This window comes from Jaculus jaculus, chromosome 2, assembly GCF_020740685.1.
Source record: "Jaculus jaculus isolate mJacJac1 chromosome 2, mJacJac1.mat.Y.cur, whole genome shotgun sequence".
Lineage (NCBI taxonomy): Eukaryota > Metazoa > Chordata > Mammalia > Rodentia > Dipodidae > Jaculus > Jaculus jaculus.
In genome coordinates, this window is record NC_059103.1 from 151,396,587 (window position 1) to 151,418,704 (window position 22,118).

Below are 22,118 nucleotides of genomic sequence, written 5' to 3' on the forward strand. Positions count from 1 at the left end.
ATTCTCTCCTGTGGAGTGGGCCTAAATTCCATCAAAGAGCAATTGGTTTCCCAAAAGACATGCCACTCTTGTACCAGTTTGTACAATGTCCTGGCTTACCAGCCATAAAGCTTGCAGGGTTCATTGATAGTTAAGACTGAAGACTTTTCTCCCCCAATAGGCTTCATAGACATCTCCAGCATCCTGATGGCAAGTACACAGAGAAGAGGCTTCCAGCTCAGCTCCAGCTTGATTTCTCAGTGACCTGAAGCCAAGCAAGCATGTGGAGTCTTCAGCAATAGGGTCCTACCTTCTTGTTCTGGTGGCTGACCAAGAGTGCTGGTAATGGCCTCCCTGGTCAATATCTTATTGGAAGCAATCCTACTTCTGGCACTGAAATTTTTCCAATAACACTCTATCTCTTCTGGGCTTACTTCTGCCCAAATTAATTTTTTTTAACACACATATTATTAGCTATTGAAGGAGGTTTACATAGTGCTTATTCACAATATCTTAAATTTTAAAATATTTTACTTTTATTTATTTATTTTAAAGACAGAGACAGAGAGAGAGAGAGAGAGAGAGAGAGAGTGAGAGCTCGCAAGAGAGAATGGACATACCAGGGCCTCCAGACACATGTGCTACCCTATGCATCTGGCTTTATGTGGGTACTGGGGAATAAAACACTGGTCCTTTGGCTTTGCCAGTAAGCACCTTAACTGCTAAGCCATCTCTCTAGCCCTCTTCTTAAATTTTGATTAACCTTCCTCCCAGTATCTCCGCTCCTCCATCCCTTCCACCTAGACTATCTCATCACTCCCCCAGTATTGTGTTTTCCCACTTCTGTTAACCTTAAGTGTGCTAAATGAATGGTTAATTTTCTATGGGCTTAGCTTTTGGAATTCCAAATTATTTTGACTAGTGATAGTGGTTTTGTCTGTCTTTCTTTCTTTCATTTTTTTTTTCTTTTCCTTGTGGTACTGGGGACTAAACTCAGAGTTTCTACTATTGAGGTATATCCCCTGCCTGTGACAGTGGTTTTGACAATACATAACAAGATTTGTAAACCCTTCACTTATGTCCCAGAAGACTCAGTAATACAGGATACTACTCTGCCAGTCCAGGCAAGATTCAAACTTGGAATTATCCTACCTCTACCTCTGCCTTTGGGAGTAGCTTGGTGTATTGGGGGAACCATCAGGCACCCCTAACTTTTGCTGGTTTTAGAGTCGAGGCTGGCTTCAAACTCATGATTCCCCAGACTCAGCCTCCCAGGTGCCACCATGTTTGGCCGGGCATTATGACAAAGCAAAGCCAATTGAGCTCCTGGGCTGCTGTGTGGCACTGTTTTCCACCAGGCCATCTTGCATCCCAAACCAGATGGCTAGTGCTTTTGGTCAGGGAGAGGGACAGAGGAATTACTCTGACTGCAGCAAGCCACCTACCTGGTATGCGTGGTCCGTGTGCACGAGGTAGAGGGTGGTGGGGGCGGAGCGGCTCAGAGGGGTCATCAGTTTAGTGTCTGTTTTGGCACCGGCAGGTTCTGCTCGGCTGGAGTCTGGGATGGGGAAAGTGGGAGGCGAAGCCAGGGACTGGGAGGGTGAAACGGGGGCCAGGCTGCTCAGACCATCTACCCCCGAGTCCGTGTTGAGCTTGATCTCAGTGTAGTAGAAGTCCTCTTCCCCGTCGCTGTAGTCGGAGTCTCCCACGCGCCTAGTGCAGAAGAGAGCAGCGCGGCGCCTCAGCAGTGAGCTCACCTCCAGCCCACCTATGCTGAGCCCGTGGGCTGGAATGGTTCCCCCCTTCTTGTTTACCCTATAACACTTAGTCTTCCTCAGCCTCATCTGCGGTGTCAATGTGTCCCCAAATTCTGCTGTTTATGGTATTTGGAAATGGGAAGTCACTGGACGAGGCCTTATGATGGCAGTCGTGACTTTGTGTGGAAAAGGAAGACATTAGATTGGAGCTAGTGGATTTGCTGTCTCACCATGTCAGCTCCTCTGTCATGTTGTGTCATGACATGTTGTGTCATGCAGCCACGCTGAACAGGTGTCAGCACCAGGTTGTGGATTTCACAGCCTCGGGCGCTCTGAGCCAAATAAACTTCTATTCTTCTTCTTGTTCAGGTCACGGATTGTGTTACAGCAGCAGAAAATAGACTAAGCCTTCGTAAAGCCATCCGCCTAGTCATCTGACAGTCATTCACAGAGAATCTACTAGAACCATACTGCTTCCTGATACCACAGTAAACAGAACGCAGACTCTGCCCCAATGGGAGTTTTTTTTTTTTTTTGGTTTTTCGAGGTAAGGTCTCACTCTAGCCCAGGCTGTCCTGGAATTCACTATGTAGTCTCAGGGTGGCGTGTGCCACCACACCCGGCCCCAATGGGAGTTTTATTGTCTAGCGGGAGAAGGTCGATTTAAAAAACAATCTGTGTCAAATAGACATTTAATGTATTAGGTTTTGTTAAGTTCCAGAAAGAAAAACCAAGCAGTGAGGTTAGTGACTGGCAGACACAATGACTCTTCCATGCGGTGTTCAGAAGAAGCGACGTGTGAACAGACCCCCACATGCGGGGTTTGGGGAGGTGGGCGGCAGCAGGGCTGTGTGTGGAGCTGGGGAAGGAAGGCAGAGGCAGGCTCGGGCAGGGTCTAAGCCTCCTTGTTCTCAGTGGTGGCTTTAGCTTTGTGTTCTGGATGTTACAGAAGCCACTGGGCATTGTGAGAAATGGAAATTCTCTCTTTTAAAGTATTACTGTGGCTCTTGTCTAAAAATTGGAGGAGAGGTGTTTAAGTACAGGAGGAAAGCGCCCATGGAGGTGTCTGTTCCCACCAGTCAATCCCACATGCCACCCCCAGCTCAGCAGGGGTGGCTGGAAGGGATGAGAAGTCAGTCTGAATGTGTTTCAGAGGTGAGGGGTTAGGACTCTGCCCCATTTGCTATTTCCTATGCTCCCTTTACAGTGTGTCCTTCCTGCAACCTCTTTGGCATCTCCCTGCAACTGTGATTCTCCAGGGCCGAGTCATTTTCAGCCAGGAGTAGGTGCCTATGAAACGCAGAGTGAATGCTGAGGCTGCTGTGGCATGGTGGCTGACATCGGGAATTTTTTTTTCCTGTCAAAGTGAGACAAGCATCTCATAGCTTTCAGCTTAGTAAACAATATAGGAAATGAGATTCCATTGCACTTCAGGACCAGAACATATGAGTTTCTCCCCTTGTCTGTCAGACATGGGTGCTGTTTTCACTTCAGCATCAGTAACAGTGCTGCTAGGAACATGTGTATACAAGTTATTGTGTGGATTGACATGTGTGTGGTACATACTCTTCAGTATATATGTTGTATTTCCACAATTAAAATCTAGAGTTTGCACTGGAAAGATGGCTTAGCAGTTAAGGCCCTTGCCTGCCAAGCCAAAGGACCCAGGACTAATTCTACAAGACCCACATAAGCCAGATACACAAGGTGGTATGTGTCTGGAGTTTGCAGTGGCTGGAGGCCCTGGGGCACCCATTCTCTCTCTCTCTCTCTCTCTCTGACACCATGAATTTTGAGTTAGATTTCTCAGTTCAGATTGTGACTGGCACTTTTTAGCTCTGCATCTGATTTCGGTAGCCCGAACACAGCCTCTTGCCTCAGTATCTTAATTTCTAATACAGGACTCACATGAGCACTTGTCTGTTGTGAGGATGAAGTGAGTAAACACAGAGTGCCTAGAAGTGCACCTGGCCCAGGAAGCACTAAGGGCGTGTTTGGTAAATAAACAGAAGGACTGTGTTCCATGGTCTTAAGCTCTATTCTCACCAGGAAAGTATCTGCCCAAGTGTTTTCAAAGTTCTTCTCCCTGTGTTCAGGAAAACGGCACTTTTTCAAAGAAATTTTTGAGTAAAAACAGCTGTCCATGTCCATGACCCAACACTCACTAGACTTGCTAATTTCTCCAGAAGTGGTGCTTATCTGATACCTGGCTTTCTGGGATGACTGAGAAGTCAGGGGCATCCCTCATTTCATGGACACATTCCACAGTAGCCTGAGACTGTGGACTCAAAACAAACTTGTTTCCCTACGAACAATCCCTACGTAGACCGAAAATAAACTGCTCTCCCAAGGCTCTCTTGCTTGGCCAAATCAATGGCTCTCCCAGACTCACTCCATCTCCCTTGAGCTCTCTCTGTACCACATCAGGTCTGGTAAGGCTTAGTTTTCTGATCAGAATACAACTGAAGACCCCAGAGAGTGGGACAAAGCCCGAGTGTCTGTTCCATTCCTGTCTCCGCTTCCTTTCCAGCGAAAGGCAGGCCGAGCTGCTGCTACTTGCCAACTGCTGCCAATAGTCACCCAGACTTTGGGGAAGTCATGTGTCAAGCCCTGGTGGACAAGAGCAGAGGGAGGTTGAAGGGAAATGGGCATGGTGTGCCTTGGAACGGCATCATATATAGGATAGGTTTTGTTTGGATTGGACAGGCTCCTCCACCCCTCAGGCAACACACTAAAAATGTGCCTGTACCCAACGCTGGCATGGAATAAGGTGAGGCAGAGGTCCCTCCCAGTCTCTGAGAGAGCTGGGGCTCTGGGCTCACCTTGGAGTCCTGCAGGCTTTCAGGAGGCATTTCCCTGGGCAGTGACTGGCAGGGCTGTGAGCCACAACTCTCTGAGGCGATTCTGAGAGCACATGAATTAAAATGCAGAGCTGAGGGAGGCCAGCAAGGTGGGCGCATTTTGCATGCTGCCCACCATGAGTGTACTCTCCAGAGCAGGGGCACATCCTGAGGCAAGCGCATGCTCGATCCATGCACATTGAGTGTGCGTCTCAGGGGGCTGAGCAGGACACACTGGAAGTTTTTTTTTTTTCTTTTTTCTAAATGTTTAAATTGCTCTGAGCTGCTTATACTGCGGATTGCCCTGATGGTGGGACCTGGTGGGAGACATTGCAGGATTTCTTCCCCAACAGGCATGAAGGAGAGGAGTGGGGACCGCACACAGCAGCGTTTCACTGTGCCTTTCTTAGACATGTGGGCCAGGGTAGTGGAAGACCAGCCTCCCTGGGCCTCACCCCCAGTGCTTGCTGACCTTTAAGGGGAGTTCTCTACAAGGCTGTGGTGTGTCCCCAAACATTAGCCTAAAAAGTCTGAGAGCCAGGTCCACAATTTTCACTATAGTCACAACACAGTAAACTCCCACTGATTTGCAGAATCAGCTCAGGACATTTTCACTGCCCACAGCACTTTTCAGAGGACACACTTCTGTCATGCTCCCCTGCTGGGAAAGGTGACTCTGAGGCTTGTTTGTCAAAAGGATTCCTCTGCGTTTGAGCATGCAGACCTAGCCAGGTGTTTGTCTGCCTCATGTCCAATGGTGGCAACTTGTGGCTTCATGGGTCTCTTCTAGGTGCCTGGATAGGTAAGACTCAGGACAAAAGCAGCAGACTGCTGCCAGCTGTGGCTACAGAGGCTCCCACATCTCGATTTGTTTTCCTTTACAGAGGTGGTTACAACATATAAGGACAAGAAAGGATCTTTAAAATAAAGTGCTCGGTTGATAATTTCCTTTGCTTTTTAGTTTCCTGGGGTCCAATTTGTTGACTATCTATGAAAGCTATCATTCAGGTATGACATGGCTGTTGTTACACAGTACTGTGTCCATCAGCACTCTGTCATAGATGAGGGAGGAGGGAGTGAGGAGTTATAGGTAGTTAATGGTGGCTGGGTGGGGAAATGGGAAATATTTTCTCTAGTAGCTAGTGGTAGGATCCACATGCTGATAATCCCCCACCTGCGCCCATGCAGACAACCCTAATAAAATTCAGTGGGTCACACATACACATGGTGTGTGTGTGTGTGTGTGTGTGTGTGTGGAGAGCTGTCAAAGCATAAGAGGAACTAGCATAAGGAAGCAGAGGTTCAGTGGAATGGGGATTGACAGAAGGTAATGGGAGGGGATTATAATCAAAATGCACCATATACATGTATAAAAATTGTCAATAACAAAGCATGAGTTGGGCATGGTGGCGCACGCCTTTAATCCCAGCACTAGGGAGGCAGAGGTAGGAGGATTGCTTTTAGTTCGAGGCCAGCCTGAGACTCCACAGTGAATTCCAGGTCAGCCTGGGCTACAGCCTGACCCTACCTTAAAAAAGAAAAAAGCACAACAGAAAGACTGAGCCCTACCATGGGGCCTATTTAGATGAGTCAATAGCACTGTACACTGGCGTGGTCATTCTTAACTGCCTCACCCCCAATCTTTGCAGTACTAGAGATTGAATCTTAAACCCATACACCTTTGAGTCTCAAAATTATGAATTTTATCCTTTATGAAAACAAATGCCCATAACATTTCACACACAATGTTGGGGGGCTCAAGTGCAGCCACAGCTCCTGGGTGAGGAACTCCTGCTGTGGCGCTCTATAGTTTGTGTCTCTTGCACGTGGCCCTCATGCATGACTGCAGAATCAATCAACATGACTAGCTATTTTCAGAGGGAACTGGGCTCAGAGCAGAGATCGCCTATTGTGACTCAGAAAGTACATTAGGGAGGCTCTAGAGCGTTAGACCCTTGTCCTACACCTTGTGACACAGTGGCTGTCAGTTGTGGCTGCCTCCCTGGAGACCAGGAAGAGCTGGCGTCTAGGCATGCAGTCTCTGAGGGCACAGGGCTGGGGCTGTGCTGACAGAGGTCACCTCTGACTCCAAAGGGAAGGCACTTTACCCGAGATGAATGGCCCGGATGTGCTTCTGTATTCCTGCTGCCGTGTTCAGCACCTTGCCACAGTTTTTCCAGAGACATTTGAACATCACCTTCATGGAATTCTATGAAGAGGAGAGAAAGTCTTATTACATTGTGAACAAATTTGTCCTGAGTTACTTTCTTGACATCTCAATTCTTTTTTTTTTAAACATCATTAGAGAAAAACAACTCCACATATTCCTGACCAACTCAGTTCACCTTTCTAGAACACTCCCTGGACCCTTGGTGAGAATTAAACTCTTCTGGAGGTGGCTTCAGTGGCACCTGGACCACAGTTAAAGTGGATCCATTCACCAAGAGCTGAGTAAGGGCGGCTCTGTCCCATGACTTCTTCAGCTGCACAACACGGGCGCCGTTACCAGTCTTGGTGTTGCTTCAGTTGGTGAAGTAGTTAGCACCCACTCGAGCTGGCTGGCTCCAGAAGCCAGCTAGTCCTGTGTTCCTCAGTGAGCGTCTCAGGATTTCCCATGGAGCCCAGCGCGATGGTAGAGGACTCAAGTTTATGAAGTAGGAACAGTAATGGTAGCACTTACAGGCAATCGTGAAGCCTTAGTGAGGTCAAGGAAAGGAACCAGTAGACCACCATTGGGAGGAATCAACTACTAGTAGCTACCATGGAATTACTATGATGATGATCCTAGAATGCATTCTATCTTCATGTAAAGATTATTTACTTATCTGTTTATTCATTTGCAAGGACAGAGAGAGAGAGATAATATGAATGTGTATCTGGCGTTGTATGGGTACTGGGGAGTGTAACCTGGGCAGTTAGGCTTTGTAGATAAGTGCTTAGTCGCTGGGCCACCTGTCCAGCCTCTTTATTTTCATTCTTAATTTTTATAGTGCTAGTGTGGAACATAGGGACCTGTGCATGCTAGGCAAGTACTCTATCACTGAGCTATATCACCAGCTCTTCTGGAATAAATTTTCTGGAGAGTAAATTTTCTCAGGTATGTTGTTTTTGTCACTTCAAACTTAACAAACCCATTTCTTTTTCTCCCAGGCACAACCCAACCTCATTTCCCAGGTTTTCTTGTAGCTAAGATCAATCATGAGACCGACTGAAGGCTGACTGAATGTGGCCAGAAGTGGCCCACAGCCTTCCTAAGCCTCACCCCTAAACAATTTCTCAATGCTATCCCAACCTACTCTGCTGACTAGATGCCAAGGACACTTAGGGGCAGCTCAAGGTTTCTCCTTCAGCTTTTATTTGCTTTGAACCATTCTGGTGGGCCAGTGAAACCTAGAGGTTCTGCTCACAATAATACTCTTTAAGGGCTGGGGTTGTGCTCAGTGGCAGAGAGGTTGCCTAGCATGCACAAAGCCTGGACCTGAGCTCCAGCACTGCACGGCCAGAACAAACAAAACCCCCAAACAATCAACAACTCCACTCCACAGAATTACAAAAAGCAAATATATTAGAATATAGCTATGAAATGTTAAAATGTTTTGTGATATAGTAGTAATATGTACTCTAATAACAGATTAAATGACATGATCACATAATGGCTGTAATTCCTGAGTAATGCTAAACTGAAATGAAGACTATTTTATGATAATTACTGAAGTTGTGGTGGGATACAGTCTATGGTTTCTATTGGAATTAACACCAGGGGTAATGCTAATATCATTATGATTTGATGACTTGATCATAATTGTAGGACATTTTTATTACAGTTAAGAAGATACACACTCCCCACTTCCAGCTTCTCAAACCACATGCCTCTTAGGGGATTGTGACTTCCAGGTGGAGCATCACTACACTAGAAGGAAAGGAGTCTGAGTCCCCAGAGAGCTATGTGATACAGAAAGCTTCGCCTGTCATTACACCTGCCAACTTGGTTGCATAGGGACATGAGAAATTGGCCTTTATTTATCATTTTTTTTTTTTTTTTTTTTTAGTAAAAGGCGAAAGATTTATTCGATCTGAAGAGAAACCATAGTATAGAAATTGGCCTTTATTGAGATAAGCTACTGAGGTTTAGAAATGCTTTGTTCCCACAATAAGATGACCTTGACCAATAAAAAGCAATGGTGACCCTGTGCCTAACTGACCTAGTATTGTTTGTGTGTCTCCTAGGATTGCTGCCAACAGGTACTTGTGGTTCCCATAATCATGGTTCTAGAAAGCTATCACTCACATACTTGGGAGATGACTCACCTCACCATTACTGATGAAGACGGTATGCAGACAACCCACCTAGATGGCTAATCCCACTAAAAACTGTAGGAAAACATACTGGAAAACTCCAAGAGCTGGTGTGTGTGTGTGTGTGTGTGTGTGTGTGTGTGTGTGTGTGTGTGTAGTTGTCTTTACTGTGATAAGCAGAGGTCAGAGGACAAGCACAGCAGACATGACTATAGCCTGCTACGGCAGATTCCTGACAATGGAAGGAGCCCAGCGTTCTTGTGGCTCAATGATCCCAGAGGTGCGATGTGTGTCCCAGGGCTATTCAGGGCAATGGTGAGCTGCCTGACCACAGCATGGTGACCTCACTGATCCTTGTGCAGCATCATCCAAGCCGTGAGGCCCTGCGCGTGCAGTACTGAGGCAGAAGGGGGCCGCAGGAGCAGAGCTAAAGCAGCAGGAGCAATGTGAAGAAGCTGAGAGGGAGGCAACTGGGGAGACTTGACTGCACCCTCAAAAATTTGGCTTCCTGAGCTCACTGGGACATCGACCTAATTATCAATGTTGCAACATGAGCCAAAAGGGAAGATTTAAATCTTTACTATCAAATCCCGAAGTTCACAAAAAGAATTCTTTTCGGTACGTATTTATCCATGGAATTATTCTATTTGCAGCACATAGCTTGACAGCAATATTAATGAACAATTTGAGAGAATTAATGAGTCAACCCCAAACTGCAGGTGTCTTACATTCCAGATACTGTCCTGGATATGAAGTCATGATGGTGGCAAACATGACTTCACCTGTAACCCTTACTAAATGAAGTACTACCTGGCAACACGCAGGGGAAATAGAGCAGAAAGGGAGGCTGCTCTCAAGGAAATGCCACTCTAGTGGAGACATGACATGTTTTTATGATACACAATGACTGTCAAATGCCGTCCAAGGCCTCTAGCTGATGACATGTGAACTGCAACTTGACAAGTGAAAAAAACCCAGCAACTGGGATTTCACAAGGCTGGGAAGATGGGCATTAGCCTGATTTCTGGGGCAGTATGGGAAGGACAGTGTGTTTAGACTGAGGGGAGTAGGGGAGAGATCACTTTGCCATAACGCAGAAAGGCAATCAGGAAAACCTTACCCATGACCTTGGAGGTGAGGGTGCTCCACCTCGTCCAGTTTATGTAGTCCTGGATAATAGAACTCAGGGCTTGTGGATGCTAGGCAAGCACTCTAACAACCAAGCTTCATCCCTAGCCCTGAGTTTGGATTTTATTCTAAAAGAAAAGTTACTAAAGGAGACTGACACTATATAATTTAGGTTAAAAATAGTCTCTTTTAGGGGAGAGAGCAAATAAGTTCGCCATGGTGAACTGAAGAGAAGAGGGAGGCTTAGGAGATTTGGGCTCTGACACGGAGAAAAGTGGACATGCTTACAATGCGTTTGGGAGGCAGAGCTAACAGTCCTGGCTGTTTGGTTGGAGATGAGGCGTGATCAAAGGATGATATTAAAAAATGACTGCTACATTTTAGGCTTTAACAACTGGGTGAACTGAGATTCTGGTTTGGATATGTTAATTGTGAGATTCCCATTCTGTATAGAAAGAGGTGAGAAGTCAGAGATTGGGTATGTATGGCCAGAAGTCAGGAAAATCAGAGCTAGAGCTGGAGACTACAGCTGGGTGCCAAGAAGCACTTACAGCCAGGGTCAGGATGAGATCCTCTGGGGGGGGGGTGCAGCAGGAGGTCATGCGGTGCCCAGGGCTCTGTTGCACCCGGGGCTTCATTCATGCAGAAGCAACAGTCACAGAGAGAGAAGAGGAGTGGCTGGACAGCGGGCAATAGAAGCAAGAAGCAGAAGCCAGAGTTTCAGGAAGGAAGATGTGACCAACAGCACTGACCAAGACTTACTAGGTGTTCCTAGCATTCTACCTATGGAGGCTACCGGGTGCCCACACAGCAGCTCGCTTTGCGGAGTGGTAAGTCAGACTGGCATGGGCTGGAGAACAGGTGGAATCGGAGGCAATGGACAGAGGCAGTGCCAACCTTTTCAAGATATGTTGCTGAGATAGGAGTAGTTAAGGGAGGAGTTGTTGAGGTGAAGCCTGCTAATGTGACATTTTATGTGCATGAGAATGAGCACAAAGATAGAGAGAAGGTGAGTGTGAAGTGGCTGTGGGGAGACTCCATGGAGAGTGCTGCAGAAGACAGAGGACTAAGGGTTGGTGCATAGCTCAGATGGAGGGTGGTCTTGGATGAGGACAGTCCTCCATAGGAACAGGAAGGAAACCAGATAAAGATGTAGATGCAGCATGCCGACTCAGTGCAGGAGAACAAAGGAACTCCTGGTTGAGTGTGCGGGATGCTTCAGTAAGCTAGCAAGGGAGGTCAAAGCGGAGAGTGAAAGGGGTTGAAGTGAAGTTTGAGGAGGCCATGGAACAATGACACCATTGCTCTAAGGCAGGGAAGGGCATGATTTCCATCTTCGTGGGGAGCAACAAGATTCTACAGAGCTATGAGATTCAGCCAGTACAATCTGACAACACACAGCAATCAGTAAGACCAAGGCTTTCATAATACATAAAACAGTAGTGCCTACGATATAAAAGCAAATTCTTACTACATTATGGGAAATTTTAAGGCCTTAAACTGCTGATCATTTCAGGAAATGGTAATTACTGAGTAGTTTTATGCCAAAGTAAGTAGCATAGGATTGCTTGTTCCTTGTTTTCCAAGAATATGCCAAGTAGTTTTTTTTTTTTTTTTTTTTTTTTTAAATATTGCAAGGAGAGAGAGACCGAGAGAGAAGAGAAAAGAAAAAGAGTGAATGAGAATGGGCATGCCAGGGCCTCTAGCTGCTGGAAAGGACTCCAGATGCATGTACTACTTTGTGCATCTGGCCTTCTATGGATACTGGGGAATTGAACCCAGGTTATTATGCTTTGCAGGCAAGCATCTTAACTGCTGAGCCATCTCTGCAGCCGAAGTATTTGATTTCTTTCTTTCTTTTTTTTTTGGTTTTTCAAGGTGGGGTCTTGCTCTAGCCGAGGCTAACTTGGAATTCACTATGTAGTCTCAGGGTGGCCTCAAACTCATAGCAGTCCACCTGCCTCTGCCTCCTGAGTACTGGGATTAAAGGCATACACCATCATGCCTGGTCTAACTATTTGATTTTTTTTTTGTTTTTCAAGGTAGGGTCTCACTCTGGTCTAAGCTGACCTGGAATTAACTATGTAGTCTAAGGGTAGTCTTGAACTCTTGGCAATCCTCCTATCTCTGCCTCCCGAGTGCTGGGTTTAAAGGCGTGTGCCACCATGCCTGGCTAACTATTTGATTTTTAAGCGGGAAAACTTGGTCCTGAATGGAGAAGAACTTTTCTCTTGGTGATCATTCATTTATAGAGGTATCAGACCCCAAACACAATGAAGCTGACCAGGACTCCCCCTAATCAGCCAGTTGAGGCAATTCCCTCTATTCTCCTTTCCAACTCTCTAGGAATTAGGCTACATGCTGACGGCAAATGTTTATCCCTTCTTACTTTCAGGATGGTAAGTCTTGGCTTTTTCACAGTAGGAATCTAGACTTTTTGCTTTGTTCTCTACCCCAGTGATTAACATGTTGACTGACTCAGCAGGTATCTGCTGTGTTCGATTTATGGATGTTTTGAGGCCTGCATTTAAGCATTTTGTGAAATTCACCTTAAAGATGACTTATAGTCAGGACTGTTTATCCAAAAGGTTCTATAGAGTTTAAAATTTTTCTTTCTTTCTTCCTTTCTTTTTTAAACAATTACGCTTTCTTGACTTACCTGGTTGTAAACAAAGCAGATTCAACTTTTCATATAAAATGAACAAGCTCAACTAATAATTTTAATTTCATTTTTAATAAATGGTAAAGTTATATGTATAGAAAAAGAGTTCTTTAAAATAAATTTCCATAGCTGGGTGTGGTGGCACATGCCTTTAATCCCAGCACTAGGGAGGCAAAGGTAGGAGGATCACCATGAGTTTGAGGTTACCTTGAAATTACACAGGGAATTCCAGGTCAGCGTGAGCTACAGTGAGACCCTACCTTGAAAAAAACCAACAATAAATAAATAAATAAATTCCCTTCTTCTTCTTCGGCTGGGGATTGAACCCATGGCCTTATGTATGATAGACTGGTACCACTGAGTAGCTTTTCAGCCCTATGATAAAGTTATGATTTGTTATCAGTAAATGTTCAATTTATATACCTATCTTACATTCCTATATACCATGGTTGTATTATAATTTCTCAGATGGAAAGGTGTCATAAGTGGAAAAACATTAACAAGCCCTGGTGTAATTAGCCAGAAGAAAGTAGAAACCTGCTATAGGAAAGACTACTGTTGAATTTATAACAACCCGGACTATTATCATAAGTGAAGGAAAAGTCTTTATGTAGCCCTGCATAAAGACATACAACTAGAGAAAACTCCTGTTGATGGACTGGGGAAATGGCTCAGTGGATAAAGATGCTTGCTTGCAAAACCTGGGGTTCAATTCCCTAGTGCCCACATAAAGCCAGATACATAAAGAGGCATATGTACATTGTAGGAGCAAGAGGGCCTGGTATGCCCATTTTCTTTCATTCATTCATTTATTCATTCTATCTCTCTCTCAAATAAACAATAATAAATAAATGAATATTTATTTGTGACCTGCAAGGCATTACAATATAGACGCAGAAACCCAATTACATAAAGTGTGAAGGCTATCGACTGTTTTGGGGGAGGATGCACTCCCACACCCATTCACAGAATGAGCTACGCCTACTCCTCTACGTGTGTGTGTGTGTGTGTGTCCCTCCATAGCTCTTCTGCTTGTTCTTACTTGAACCAGACTCTCTCTTATTGATTCTCGGTGACACCCCTCCCCCCGTCCTCAGGCTCCCTCTGCACCTTTGTAAGTCTTTCTCTTAAGGATATTTAAGCATGCCATGGGCTCTCTGCATGAAGTTGAATGATACGAGGAACACAGGTTATAAAAGAACATGAGTAAAATTTGAGAAAGGGAGGAAGTAGTTATGAAATAAAAATTTGGAAATATGGGTAATGGTTAACTTTTTATGTTAATTTCCAAAGTTAAAAATTAATCCTAATTTTTTTGCATAATGTTAAGTTTTTAATTATATAACAATGAACAATAAAACTACTCGGGCACACCATTTATAGAGTAACAATAAATAAGGACATGTAAATTTTTTTGTTTGCTTGTTTTTGGAGGTAGGTCTCACTCTAGCCCAGGCTGACTTGGAATTCACTATGTAGTCTCAGGGTGGCCTCAAGCTTGTGGTGATCCTCCTACTTCTGCCTCCCAAGTTGAGATTAAAGGTGTGTGCCACTATGCCCAGCTAGGTTAATCCTGTTTTTAATAATCTTGTGATTTTTGTTGTTGCTTTATTTCTGGTGCTGGAGATCAAACTCAGGACCTTCTTATAAGCAAGTACTCTATCACCATGCATGCTCTTAGTTACCTATTTTTAATTAAAAATATATTTTATTTATTTATTAGAGAGAGAAAGAGGCAGAGAGAGAGGAGGAGAGAGTGGGTGTGCCAGGGCCTCCAGCCACTGCAAACAAACTCCAGCCTCCTTGTGCATCTGGCTCAGGTGGGTCCTGGAGAACTGAACGGGGATCCTTTGGCTTTGCAGGCAAACACCGTAACTGCTGAGCCATCTCTCCAGCTCCCTATTTTTAATTTTGAAAGGTTCTTTCTTTATTTTTCAGAAAAAGTTTGTTTATTATCTTTTCATCATCAACAGTGATAATTGGAATGATACTGCTTATACTATCCAAACCAATGACACTATGTGGAAAATGAATGTATGTCAAAGATTTGTTTCATAATCAGTTATTCTAATCCCATATATTTTCTTTTTTTCCTTTGCATCGACAACTTCCATACTTACAGACAATAAACCACAATTCTCTCCTCCCCTCCCCCACTTTCAAAAGGTTATTTAAAAAGTATATTGGCTAATACTTGACTAAATTTGATGAAAACAAAAAGCATGATGGTAGCATTATTTCAACTTTAATGAAATGCAGCAGCTCTTCTCAGTATAGGCCAAGGGTGTGCTCCTTCAGCTCAGAGGCCTCTTGAATAGTAGTTCAGTACTTTTCAGAACCCCCTCATTCCATCCTGCTGAAACCAATCCTTTGTCCACAAACAGACTACTTGCTGTTACTCTGGAGCAAATTAAACTACAGGAGGAGGAGAACGTGAAAAAATAGCTAAATCAACAACGCCCAGATTGCCATGAGATCCAAGTTCACCCAAGAGAAGCCAAACCAAGCAAAGCTGCTGGCTGAGTCGCAGCGGCCAAGTATGAACAGCCCATCTGTGCTCCACCTCGGCCTCCTCCCTGCCTCCAACAGATGTGCACCAAGCTAGAAAGTCTGCGAGCGCATGAAGTAGCAGCTGAAAAGTCACACCCGGTGGAAAGCATGTTTGCTGAACATCAAAGTCAACGACAGTGGACTTCAAATCTTACGGAATGGCCACTTTCACGGAGCAGCAGAGAGGACACTGGAAGGGTAGAGAGAGACCACCCATCGACTGTGAACCCCTATATGTCTGGCCCTGGCCTAGGAACCTCCATGCATGAGCCTCATATAACTTTCCAACACCTGCTGGAGGAGGGGGCACTCTGAGTGATTGCAAGCAGAGTCAGAACCTCAAAAATGTTCCCTGTGAGACACAGAAGCTTCCAGGCAAACTTGTTAGAATCAACCACATTCGGTGTGATGGGTTTCAGCAGTTGGAGAGAGTGTCTGTCCAGCTGGCTCTGAGACCAAGTGCTCCAGGATATAAGTTAAGGCCTTTAACTCAGCTTCTCCTGGCTGTCTCTCTACTTGCCCTTCCATCAGCAACCCCCGACCCATGGCTTTTGTTTGTTGGTTTGTTTGTTTATGTACAGCAGGGGAGAGCCTTTTTAGAATGCCATTCACCTTTGCTGAGACAGGGTCTTTTATTGGCCTAGAGCTTCTCAAGTAAGCTAGACTGGCCAGCCAGTGAGCTCCAGGGATCTGCCTGTTTCTACCTTCCCACTACAAGGGAACCTGACATTTTTATGTAGGTCTTGGGGGCTGAACTCAGGCCCTCATGCTTCCAAAGCAAGCACTTTACCTGCTCTTTTTTTTTTTTTTCCTCTTCTTCTCTGAGCTAGCATTTCACTGTGTAAGCCAGGCTGGCATGGAAGATTCTCCTGCTTCAGTCTCATGCATGCTAGGATTATAGGCCTGCACCATGAATCCTGTCTCTCAATCCTATTTTGTAGTGGATTCTTATTTGGAATATATGAAGTGGATCTTTTTGCCCAACAGAATCCCGAATGATGCGTTGGCACTTTCCTGAAGTAGAAACATGTTTTCACTTTGACATATGCTATGACATGCCTAGGAGTAAGTCCAGTTATATGGACAGCCCAGAAGTTCTATGAAAACCACATCAGCCCACAGCACCCTGTGTTTAGTATCACATTGCCTTTTGTGAGGCAAGAGGCCTTCAGGGTTATATTATTCAAGTAGATATTTGAGAGGCATGTTCAAGTGTGTATGTAGAGTGGGGTGAAGGTGGATGTTTACAGGGCCAAGTGTCTGAAGAGGGGACCAGAAACCTGGGGAATAGAGAAGGTATAATTATTCAGTGCAGATGAGTATACCATGCCCACATCCTTTCCCAGCCTGTCCCCGCACCCCCTGGCAGAGGCTCCAGTGGCTCTTTCAGGGTCAGAAGGACCACTCAACTCCTCAGCACAAGCAGAAAGATGCACAAGTAGACTGTTGTGTTTAAATACAGTAACTACCTAGAAGCTGGTGGGGTTCCAGTTCTTTCCTTAACTGGGGAAGCAGCCTTATACCTGGGGCCTTATGTCCAAGGGCTCTTTTTTCCTTAGTTTGTAAAACAAATGGACTAAATGCGATTAGTCACCTTAATTCATCAAGTTAATGAAAAGTTAATGCAGAGTAATGAGTGAATTCAACCAATACCAAGCACAGAGTAGAAAACTGCCACACACCTGCACGGCTGGCTGGCACTGTGGTGACGGGTAAAAGAAATCCCTATAAATGGAATGATATAGAATGTACTAGCCCATGCCTGGCTTCTCTGCCTGCAGTGTGATGTTTTTGAAATTAATCTACTGTTTGGTAGTCTGCCCTCTTGATGGCAGTTTAGTATTCTGTTGTACGAGTCTGCCATGATCTTCTTTTCAACTTGCCTGCTGGTAGACATTTGGGTGTTTTTGGTTTGAGGTGATAACAAAGTTGACATGAACATTTGTTTTGTGGGTAATGTGTTTTCTTACTGCTTAGATAAATATCTAAGAGTATGTTAGGTAATATGGCAAGTGTATGTTTAACTTTGTAAGAAACTGCCACACATTTTCAAAGTAGTTACATATACTATTTTTTTTTCTTTTTCTTTTTTTGGTTTTTCGAGGTAGGGTCTCACTCTAGCTCAGGCTGACCTGGACATTATCTGTAGTCTCAGGGTGGCCTCGAACTCATGGTGATCCTCCTACCTCTGCCTCCTGAGTGCTGGGATTAAAGGTGTGTGCCACCACGCCCAGCTTACATATACTATTTCATATTTCCATCAGCAAGAATGAAAGTTCCTGTTGCAAACACTTGGTATTTTGTACCCAGAATACATCCATCGTATTACTCCATTTACTTCAAGTTTTACAATGGCTAGCCATAATATCTAGTGATAGACGTCAGACAGGCAGTGGCCTGTGTGTGTGGGAGGGCGGGGTACACCTGTCGTGAGACTCTGATTAAAGTGGTGGTTACTTAGGTAGAGGTATTAGTCAAGCTTCACTGAAGTGTATGCCGAAGCTGGGTTTCTTTTATTCTGTGAAGACTACACCTAAGATTGACTTAAGATGCTTTCTGTAATAAGTGACTTCTGAATAAGTTCCCTACTCTCGGTCTCCTCAGTCAACGGACCCCACGATTGTGCTTCATCCTCAGGGTGTGGAAACATCAGGAATGTACTTTATGATATCCGAGGGCCAGTTCTCAAATGCCTCAATCCTACAGATAAGCATGCCTGGTTAGTCCAGGATCCCGTTACTAATCACCCAGGTCTCACTGCTTCTTAAGCTTGCTCATCTCCCAGAGCCAATCAACTCACTGCTTTAGCTGACAATCAGGGCCATCCCAGGGAAATCCCCAGAGGTGGCCCACATCCTCCCCTCGCAGTGACTGGCAGCGAGCCTGCTCCTAGAGCGCTGCGCCCTTGGAAGGCCGTCTTTGCTCGGCGAGCAGGCTGGGAGTGAACTCTGCAGAGAGATGGACACCACGCTTACTAATCAGGCTTTATGGGTTTGTTTTCTTTCCAGAGCAGTCATTCACAATTTCATTGTGATTCACTGCTTTTTGGCTCTGAAAGACTGAGCACAGAGTGCAACAAGCGCTTAATTCATTGTTTACTGCTCTGCATAACTATTACTGAAGTCCTATGTTCACTCAGTGCTTTCTGCTCTGACCTGAGCTTCTCCCCCGGTAATCAGCTATAACCAGTTATAGTCACATCTATGAGGCGAAGAAGATTTCAGAGGCTGGATTTTTTTTTTTTGCATGTGTGTGTATGGTGTGTGCGCTATGAGCGCGTGGAGGCCAGAGGGGCATGCTGGATGTCTTCCTCTCTAGTATCTGAATGCCTCCTTGAGATGGAGTCTCTCACTGAACCCAGAACTGCCATTTTCAGCCAGACTGGTCGACCAGCAAGCCCCAGTGGTTTTCCTATCTTCACTCCCCACAGGATTGGGGCTGCAGGTGGTTGTGTGGCACGCCTGGCTGCTTTTGTGGGTTCTAGGAAATCAAACTCAGAGCAGACCAACCCCTCTCAGGTTCTCTTATCATCTCCCAGAGGCTAGAATCTAGTCACTATCTTTGAGGTGCTGCTGATGCCCTGAAATGCAGAATCCCGAGTCAGACTTCACCGTGAGCCTCTAATGCCTGACATTGCTCAGCGCACTGCCTGTGCAAGGGTGTGTGTGTGTGGGGGGGGGGTGCTGTTACACCAACCGCAAAGGAGTACAAGGTGGCTGAGGGCTGCTCTTGAACCACTTGGCATTGATTCTATCAATGTGGGATCAGGGTGAAAGAGGGGGCAATGCTCCCTTATCTCTATACCCCAGCTTCTCAAGGCTGTCACTCATTCAGCTCTCCAATGAGTAAAAAGTCAAGTATATCCTCTCTAATGCTCACAACAGTATTATCAATATGATATCTCAATTATTATTTAGTAGATGAAGAAATTGCTGAGGTATGGGAGCTGGCTGGGCACCCTCGGGATGCACAGTGTGGGTCTGACAGATTCAGGAATATGGCATGAAAAAGAACATGTAGGTAATTACTTGTCAGAACTTTGGATTTTCTAGTGATCTGGTGGAACTGATGGTTGGTTAATTCTTGGAATTTTTCTCTCAGAGATGCCCAGAGTGGCTTTACTTAGAGTCATTGCATCACCTTGTGGTCACGAGAGAAACTGCACTTCCCCCAACCTGGGTTTTCTCTATTGTAGAGGTTCATCTGAAGTCTCAGAGAAAAAGAAACCTCAAGAATAGGCTCTGGGACTTACACAGCCAGCTGGCTACCTTGCAGAGCCCGGGGAGAGCGCACACAAGTATAGTGATTATCAGCAAGTATTTTTTTCTCTTGACTTAATGACTACCTACGCAACACTCTTCATGTAAGTGGAATGTGGATCTCCAGGAAAGGTGGCAGACAGCATGTATTTGGGGGGAAGAGGCCAGACAGCTCCCATAACCACAAGTCACCCTCAGATATAAGGAGTTTTTTCACCCTCTTTGAGGTCCTAAAAATGTCTGTTAAAACCTAGCCACATTCTAATACACAGGCTTATCTTTAACTGTCACAACTGTCCAAGAGAGATATGACATATCCATTTGTCTGATTTACAGAAGAAAAAGCAGCTGACTGGAGACGCGAGATGGCTTTCTTCGGTTCTTGAGCAGTACAGCTAAGATGATTTGATTTCTGATCAGGGACCCTTAATTTACCATACATCATATTATCTCTTTGTAACAAAGAACAGGTGCTCCCAAGCTTTCTGGGTGATCAGCCACAGTAAGAAATGCACTTTGCATAGTGCATTTGCACTCACGCACGAGGAAACAACTGAAATGAAACCCCAAGGACAATCCTTATCATGGGTGCAGTGCATTAGGTCCCATCCTATTAACCAAAGAGCAAATGGATTCACAGCTCACGAGTGGGTTAAGACCTGCAATTTGGAAGAAATCTACCCTAGAAAGTTTTCAAATAAGTGTCAGTTTTCTCTCTTTCTCTCTGTGGGTTTTATGTGTGGTGTTTGTGGTGTGATATGTATGTGGTATATGCACATGGGTGTGAATGCCTTGTGAACACATGTAGAGGCCATAGGGAACATCTGTATGCTTCCTTGAGTTAGTTTCTCATGGAGCCTGGAGCTGCCTTTTTTTTTTTTTTTTTTGTCAAACTGGCTGACTAACAAATGCCAGTAATTCTCTGCTCTCCACAGGACTGAGGTTTATGGTATGCACGGTCATGCCCAGCTGTTTATGCAGGTGCTGGGGAATCAACCTCAGGGGGAATTAGGCCCTCATACTTGCACAGCAAGTTCTCTTTTTCTTTTCTACCTAGGCCCCCAATCAATTTTCTTTTCCTTTGATGATACAATTATTCCCCAATTTAGCTAAACCTTCCAGACCATCTGCTTGAACTTGACCAGAACAGCCTAAACTGTAAGTTTAAAAATCAGTGTATAAAATCACAGTTCTCTACTTTTACACGAGGCCTTTCAAGGTAATGCATAAATGCTTTCTACATTTGGTGGCAGCATTGTTGTAGTTTACAAAACAGAAATGCTTCTGTAAAACTGAGAGGATAAGAAATTAAACATATTTGAAGACAATGAAAAGCCTGTGAGTTTCATGGCTGTGGCCAATTCTCACAGGGGTCAGAGTGTGATGCCCCTGATTCTCAGTTCCCATCTAACACTGCTGTAGGACTAAGTAAGCGTGAAATCAATCAATTGATTCATTGTTTTGTCTAGAAAGCATAATTTCTGCTCTGAAAGTATATACATACATCAGCTTTCATGTATATTTCATATCTGGTTGTGTAAAAATAAGATATAAAATATTCTTCCAACAAACATTTCCAGACTGAAGCAGAAAAGAGAAAAAGCTATTGACTATACCTTACATATGAAAAACTTTAGTGCCACAATGACAGTGAGTTGGTGAATCACCGTAGGCGGCTGAAGTCCAGTTTTCTAAGTTCTAGACACACTGGGAAGGCTGGCTGACACTGCCTAAGCAGATGATAAACTGATGATGCTGGATAAGGCATGAAACAGATGGATGTGTTCATTATTTTGTGTTTAAGCGGGACAGATTATGCTGGAAGCTCACAGACTAAAGGAAGGTGGCAGTGTTTATCCTTGAGAGGGACAATTAGCACCAGTGCCCTGGACACAGACTCTGGAGCACTGACCCACCTTTCTCTTCCTGGGAATGGGCTCATCAAAGAGTAGGTTGCTGGCCTCGGCTTCGTCGATGCCGTCGTCTGGCAGAGCAGGGCTGCGGAAGGGCTTGAAGCTGTCTGCTGACAGCGGCGGCGATGGCGTGGACGGGTTGGACTGGTCACTGGGAGCACTCCAGCTCCAGTAGCCACTGCTGCTGCTGCTGGACGGCGCGCCCTCCTTCCAGGACCCGCTGAGGCCTTCTGCAAGCAGAGGGGACAGTAAGTGACTGTGAGCCTCTGGGAAGGGGGTCGGATTCTGTCCTCAGGCTCCTGCAGTGACTTGTAGTGCAAGTCACAGTCCATTTTTATACAGCTTATAAAGCTACTGCAGAGGTGTCGGAGTGCTTGGACGTGTGTCCGACCGAGCAGCACACACTTTGGGATTAGCAGAGATTATATGAAAACAAGAAAAAAAAACTGGTGTTTCATATTGATGAACCTTGGGACCTCTGGGTTTGCTGGCTGGGAAACTTCTGACTGGGACATCATTTGCAGTATCCTTCCAAGTTATCTGGTTACAGTCTTCCCTCTTCCTACCTTGTAAACTTCAATATCAACTTCACCTTTAATAAATTCCTTATTTTGTGCATGTACATAGGTGTACCTGCGGAGGTCAGAGGGCAACCTCAGGGGGTCTGTGTTCCACCCTCTGAGACAGGACCTCTTGCTGCCACTTCATGTGGGTGCTGAGGAACTGAACCTGGG

At 45.1% G+C, this 22,118-nt stretch overlaps 1 protein-coding gene across 2 annotated transcripts in view; it reads right to left on the minus strand.

Moving 5' to 3' along the window:
- Znf704 (zinc finger protein 704) overlaps positions 1-22,118 on the minus strand; it is a 236,754-nt gene that overhangs the window by 35,750 nt on the left and 178,886 nt on the right. For both annotated transcript variants that reach the window (XM_045142915.1, XR_006635730.1), the window contains exons 4-6: positions 21,388-21,614; positions 6,685-6,785; positions 1,425-1,692 (exon numbers count right to left, since the gene is read on the minus strand). In XM_045142915.1, the coding sequence (XP_044998850.1) occupies positions 1,425-1,692; positions 6,685-6,785; positions 21,388-21,614 (596 nt within the window). The remainder of the gene's footprint in view (positions 1-1,424; positions 1,693-6,684; positions 6,786-21,387; positions 21,615-22,118) is intronic.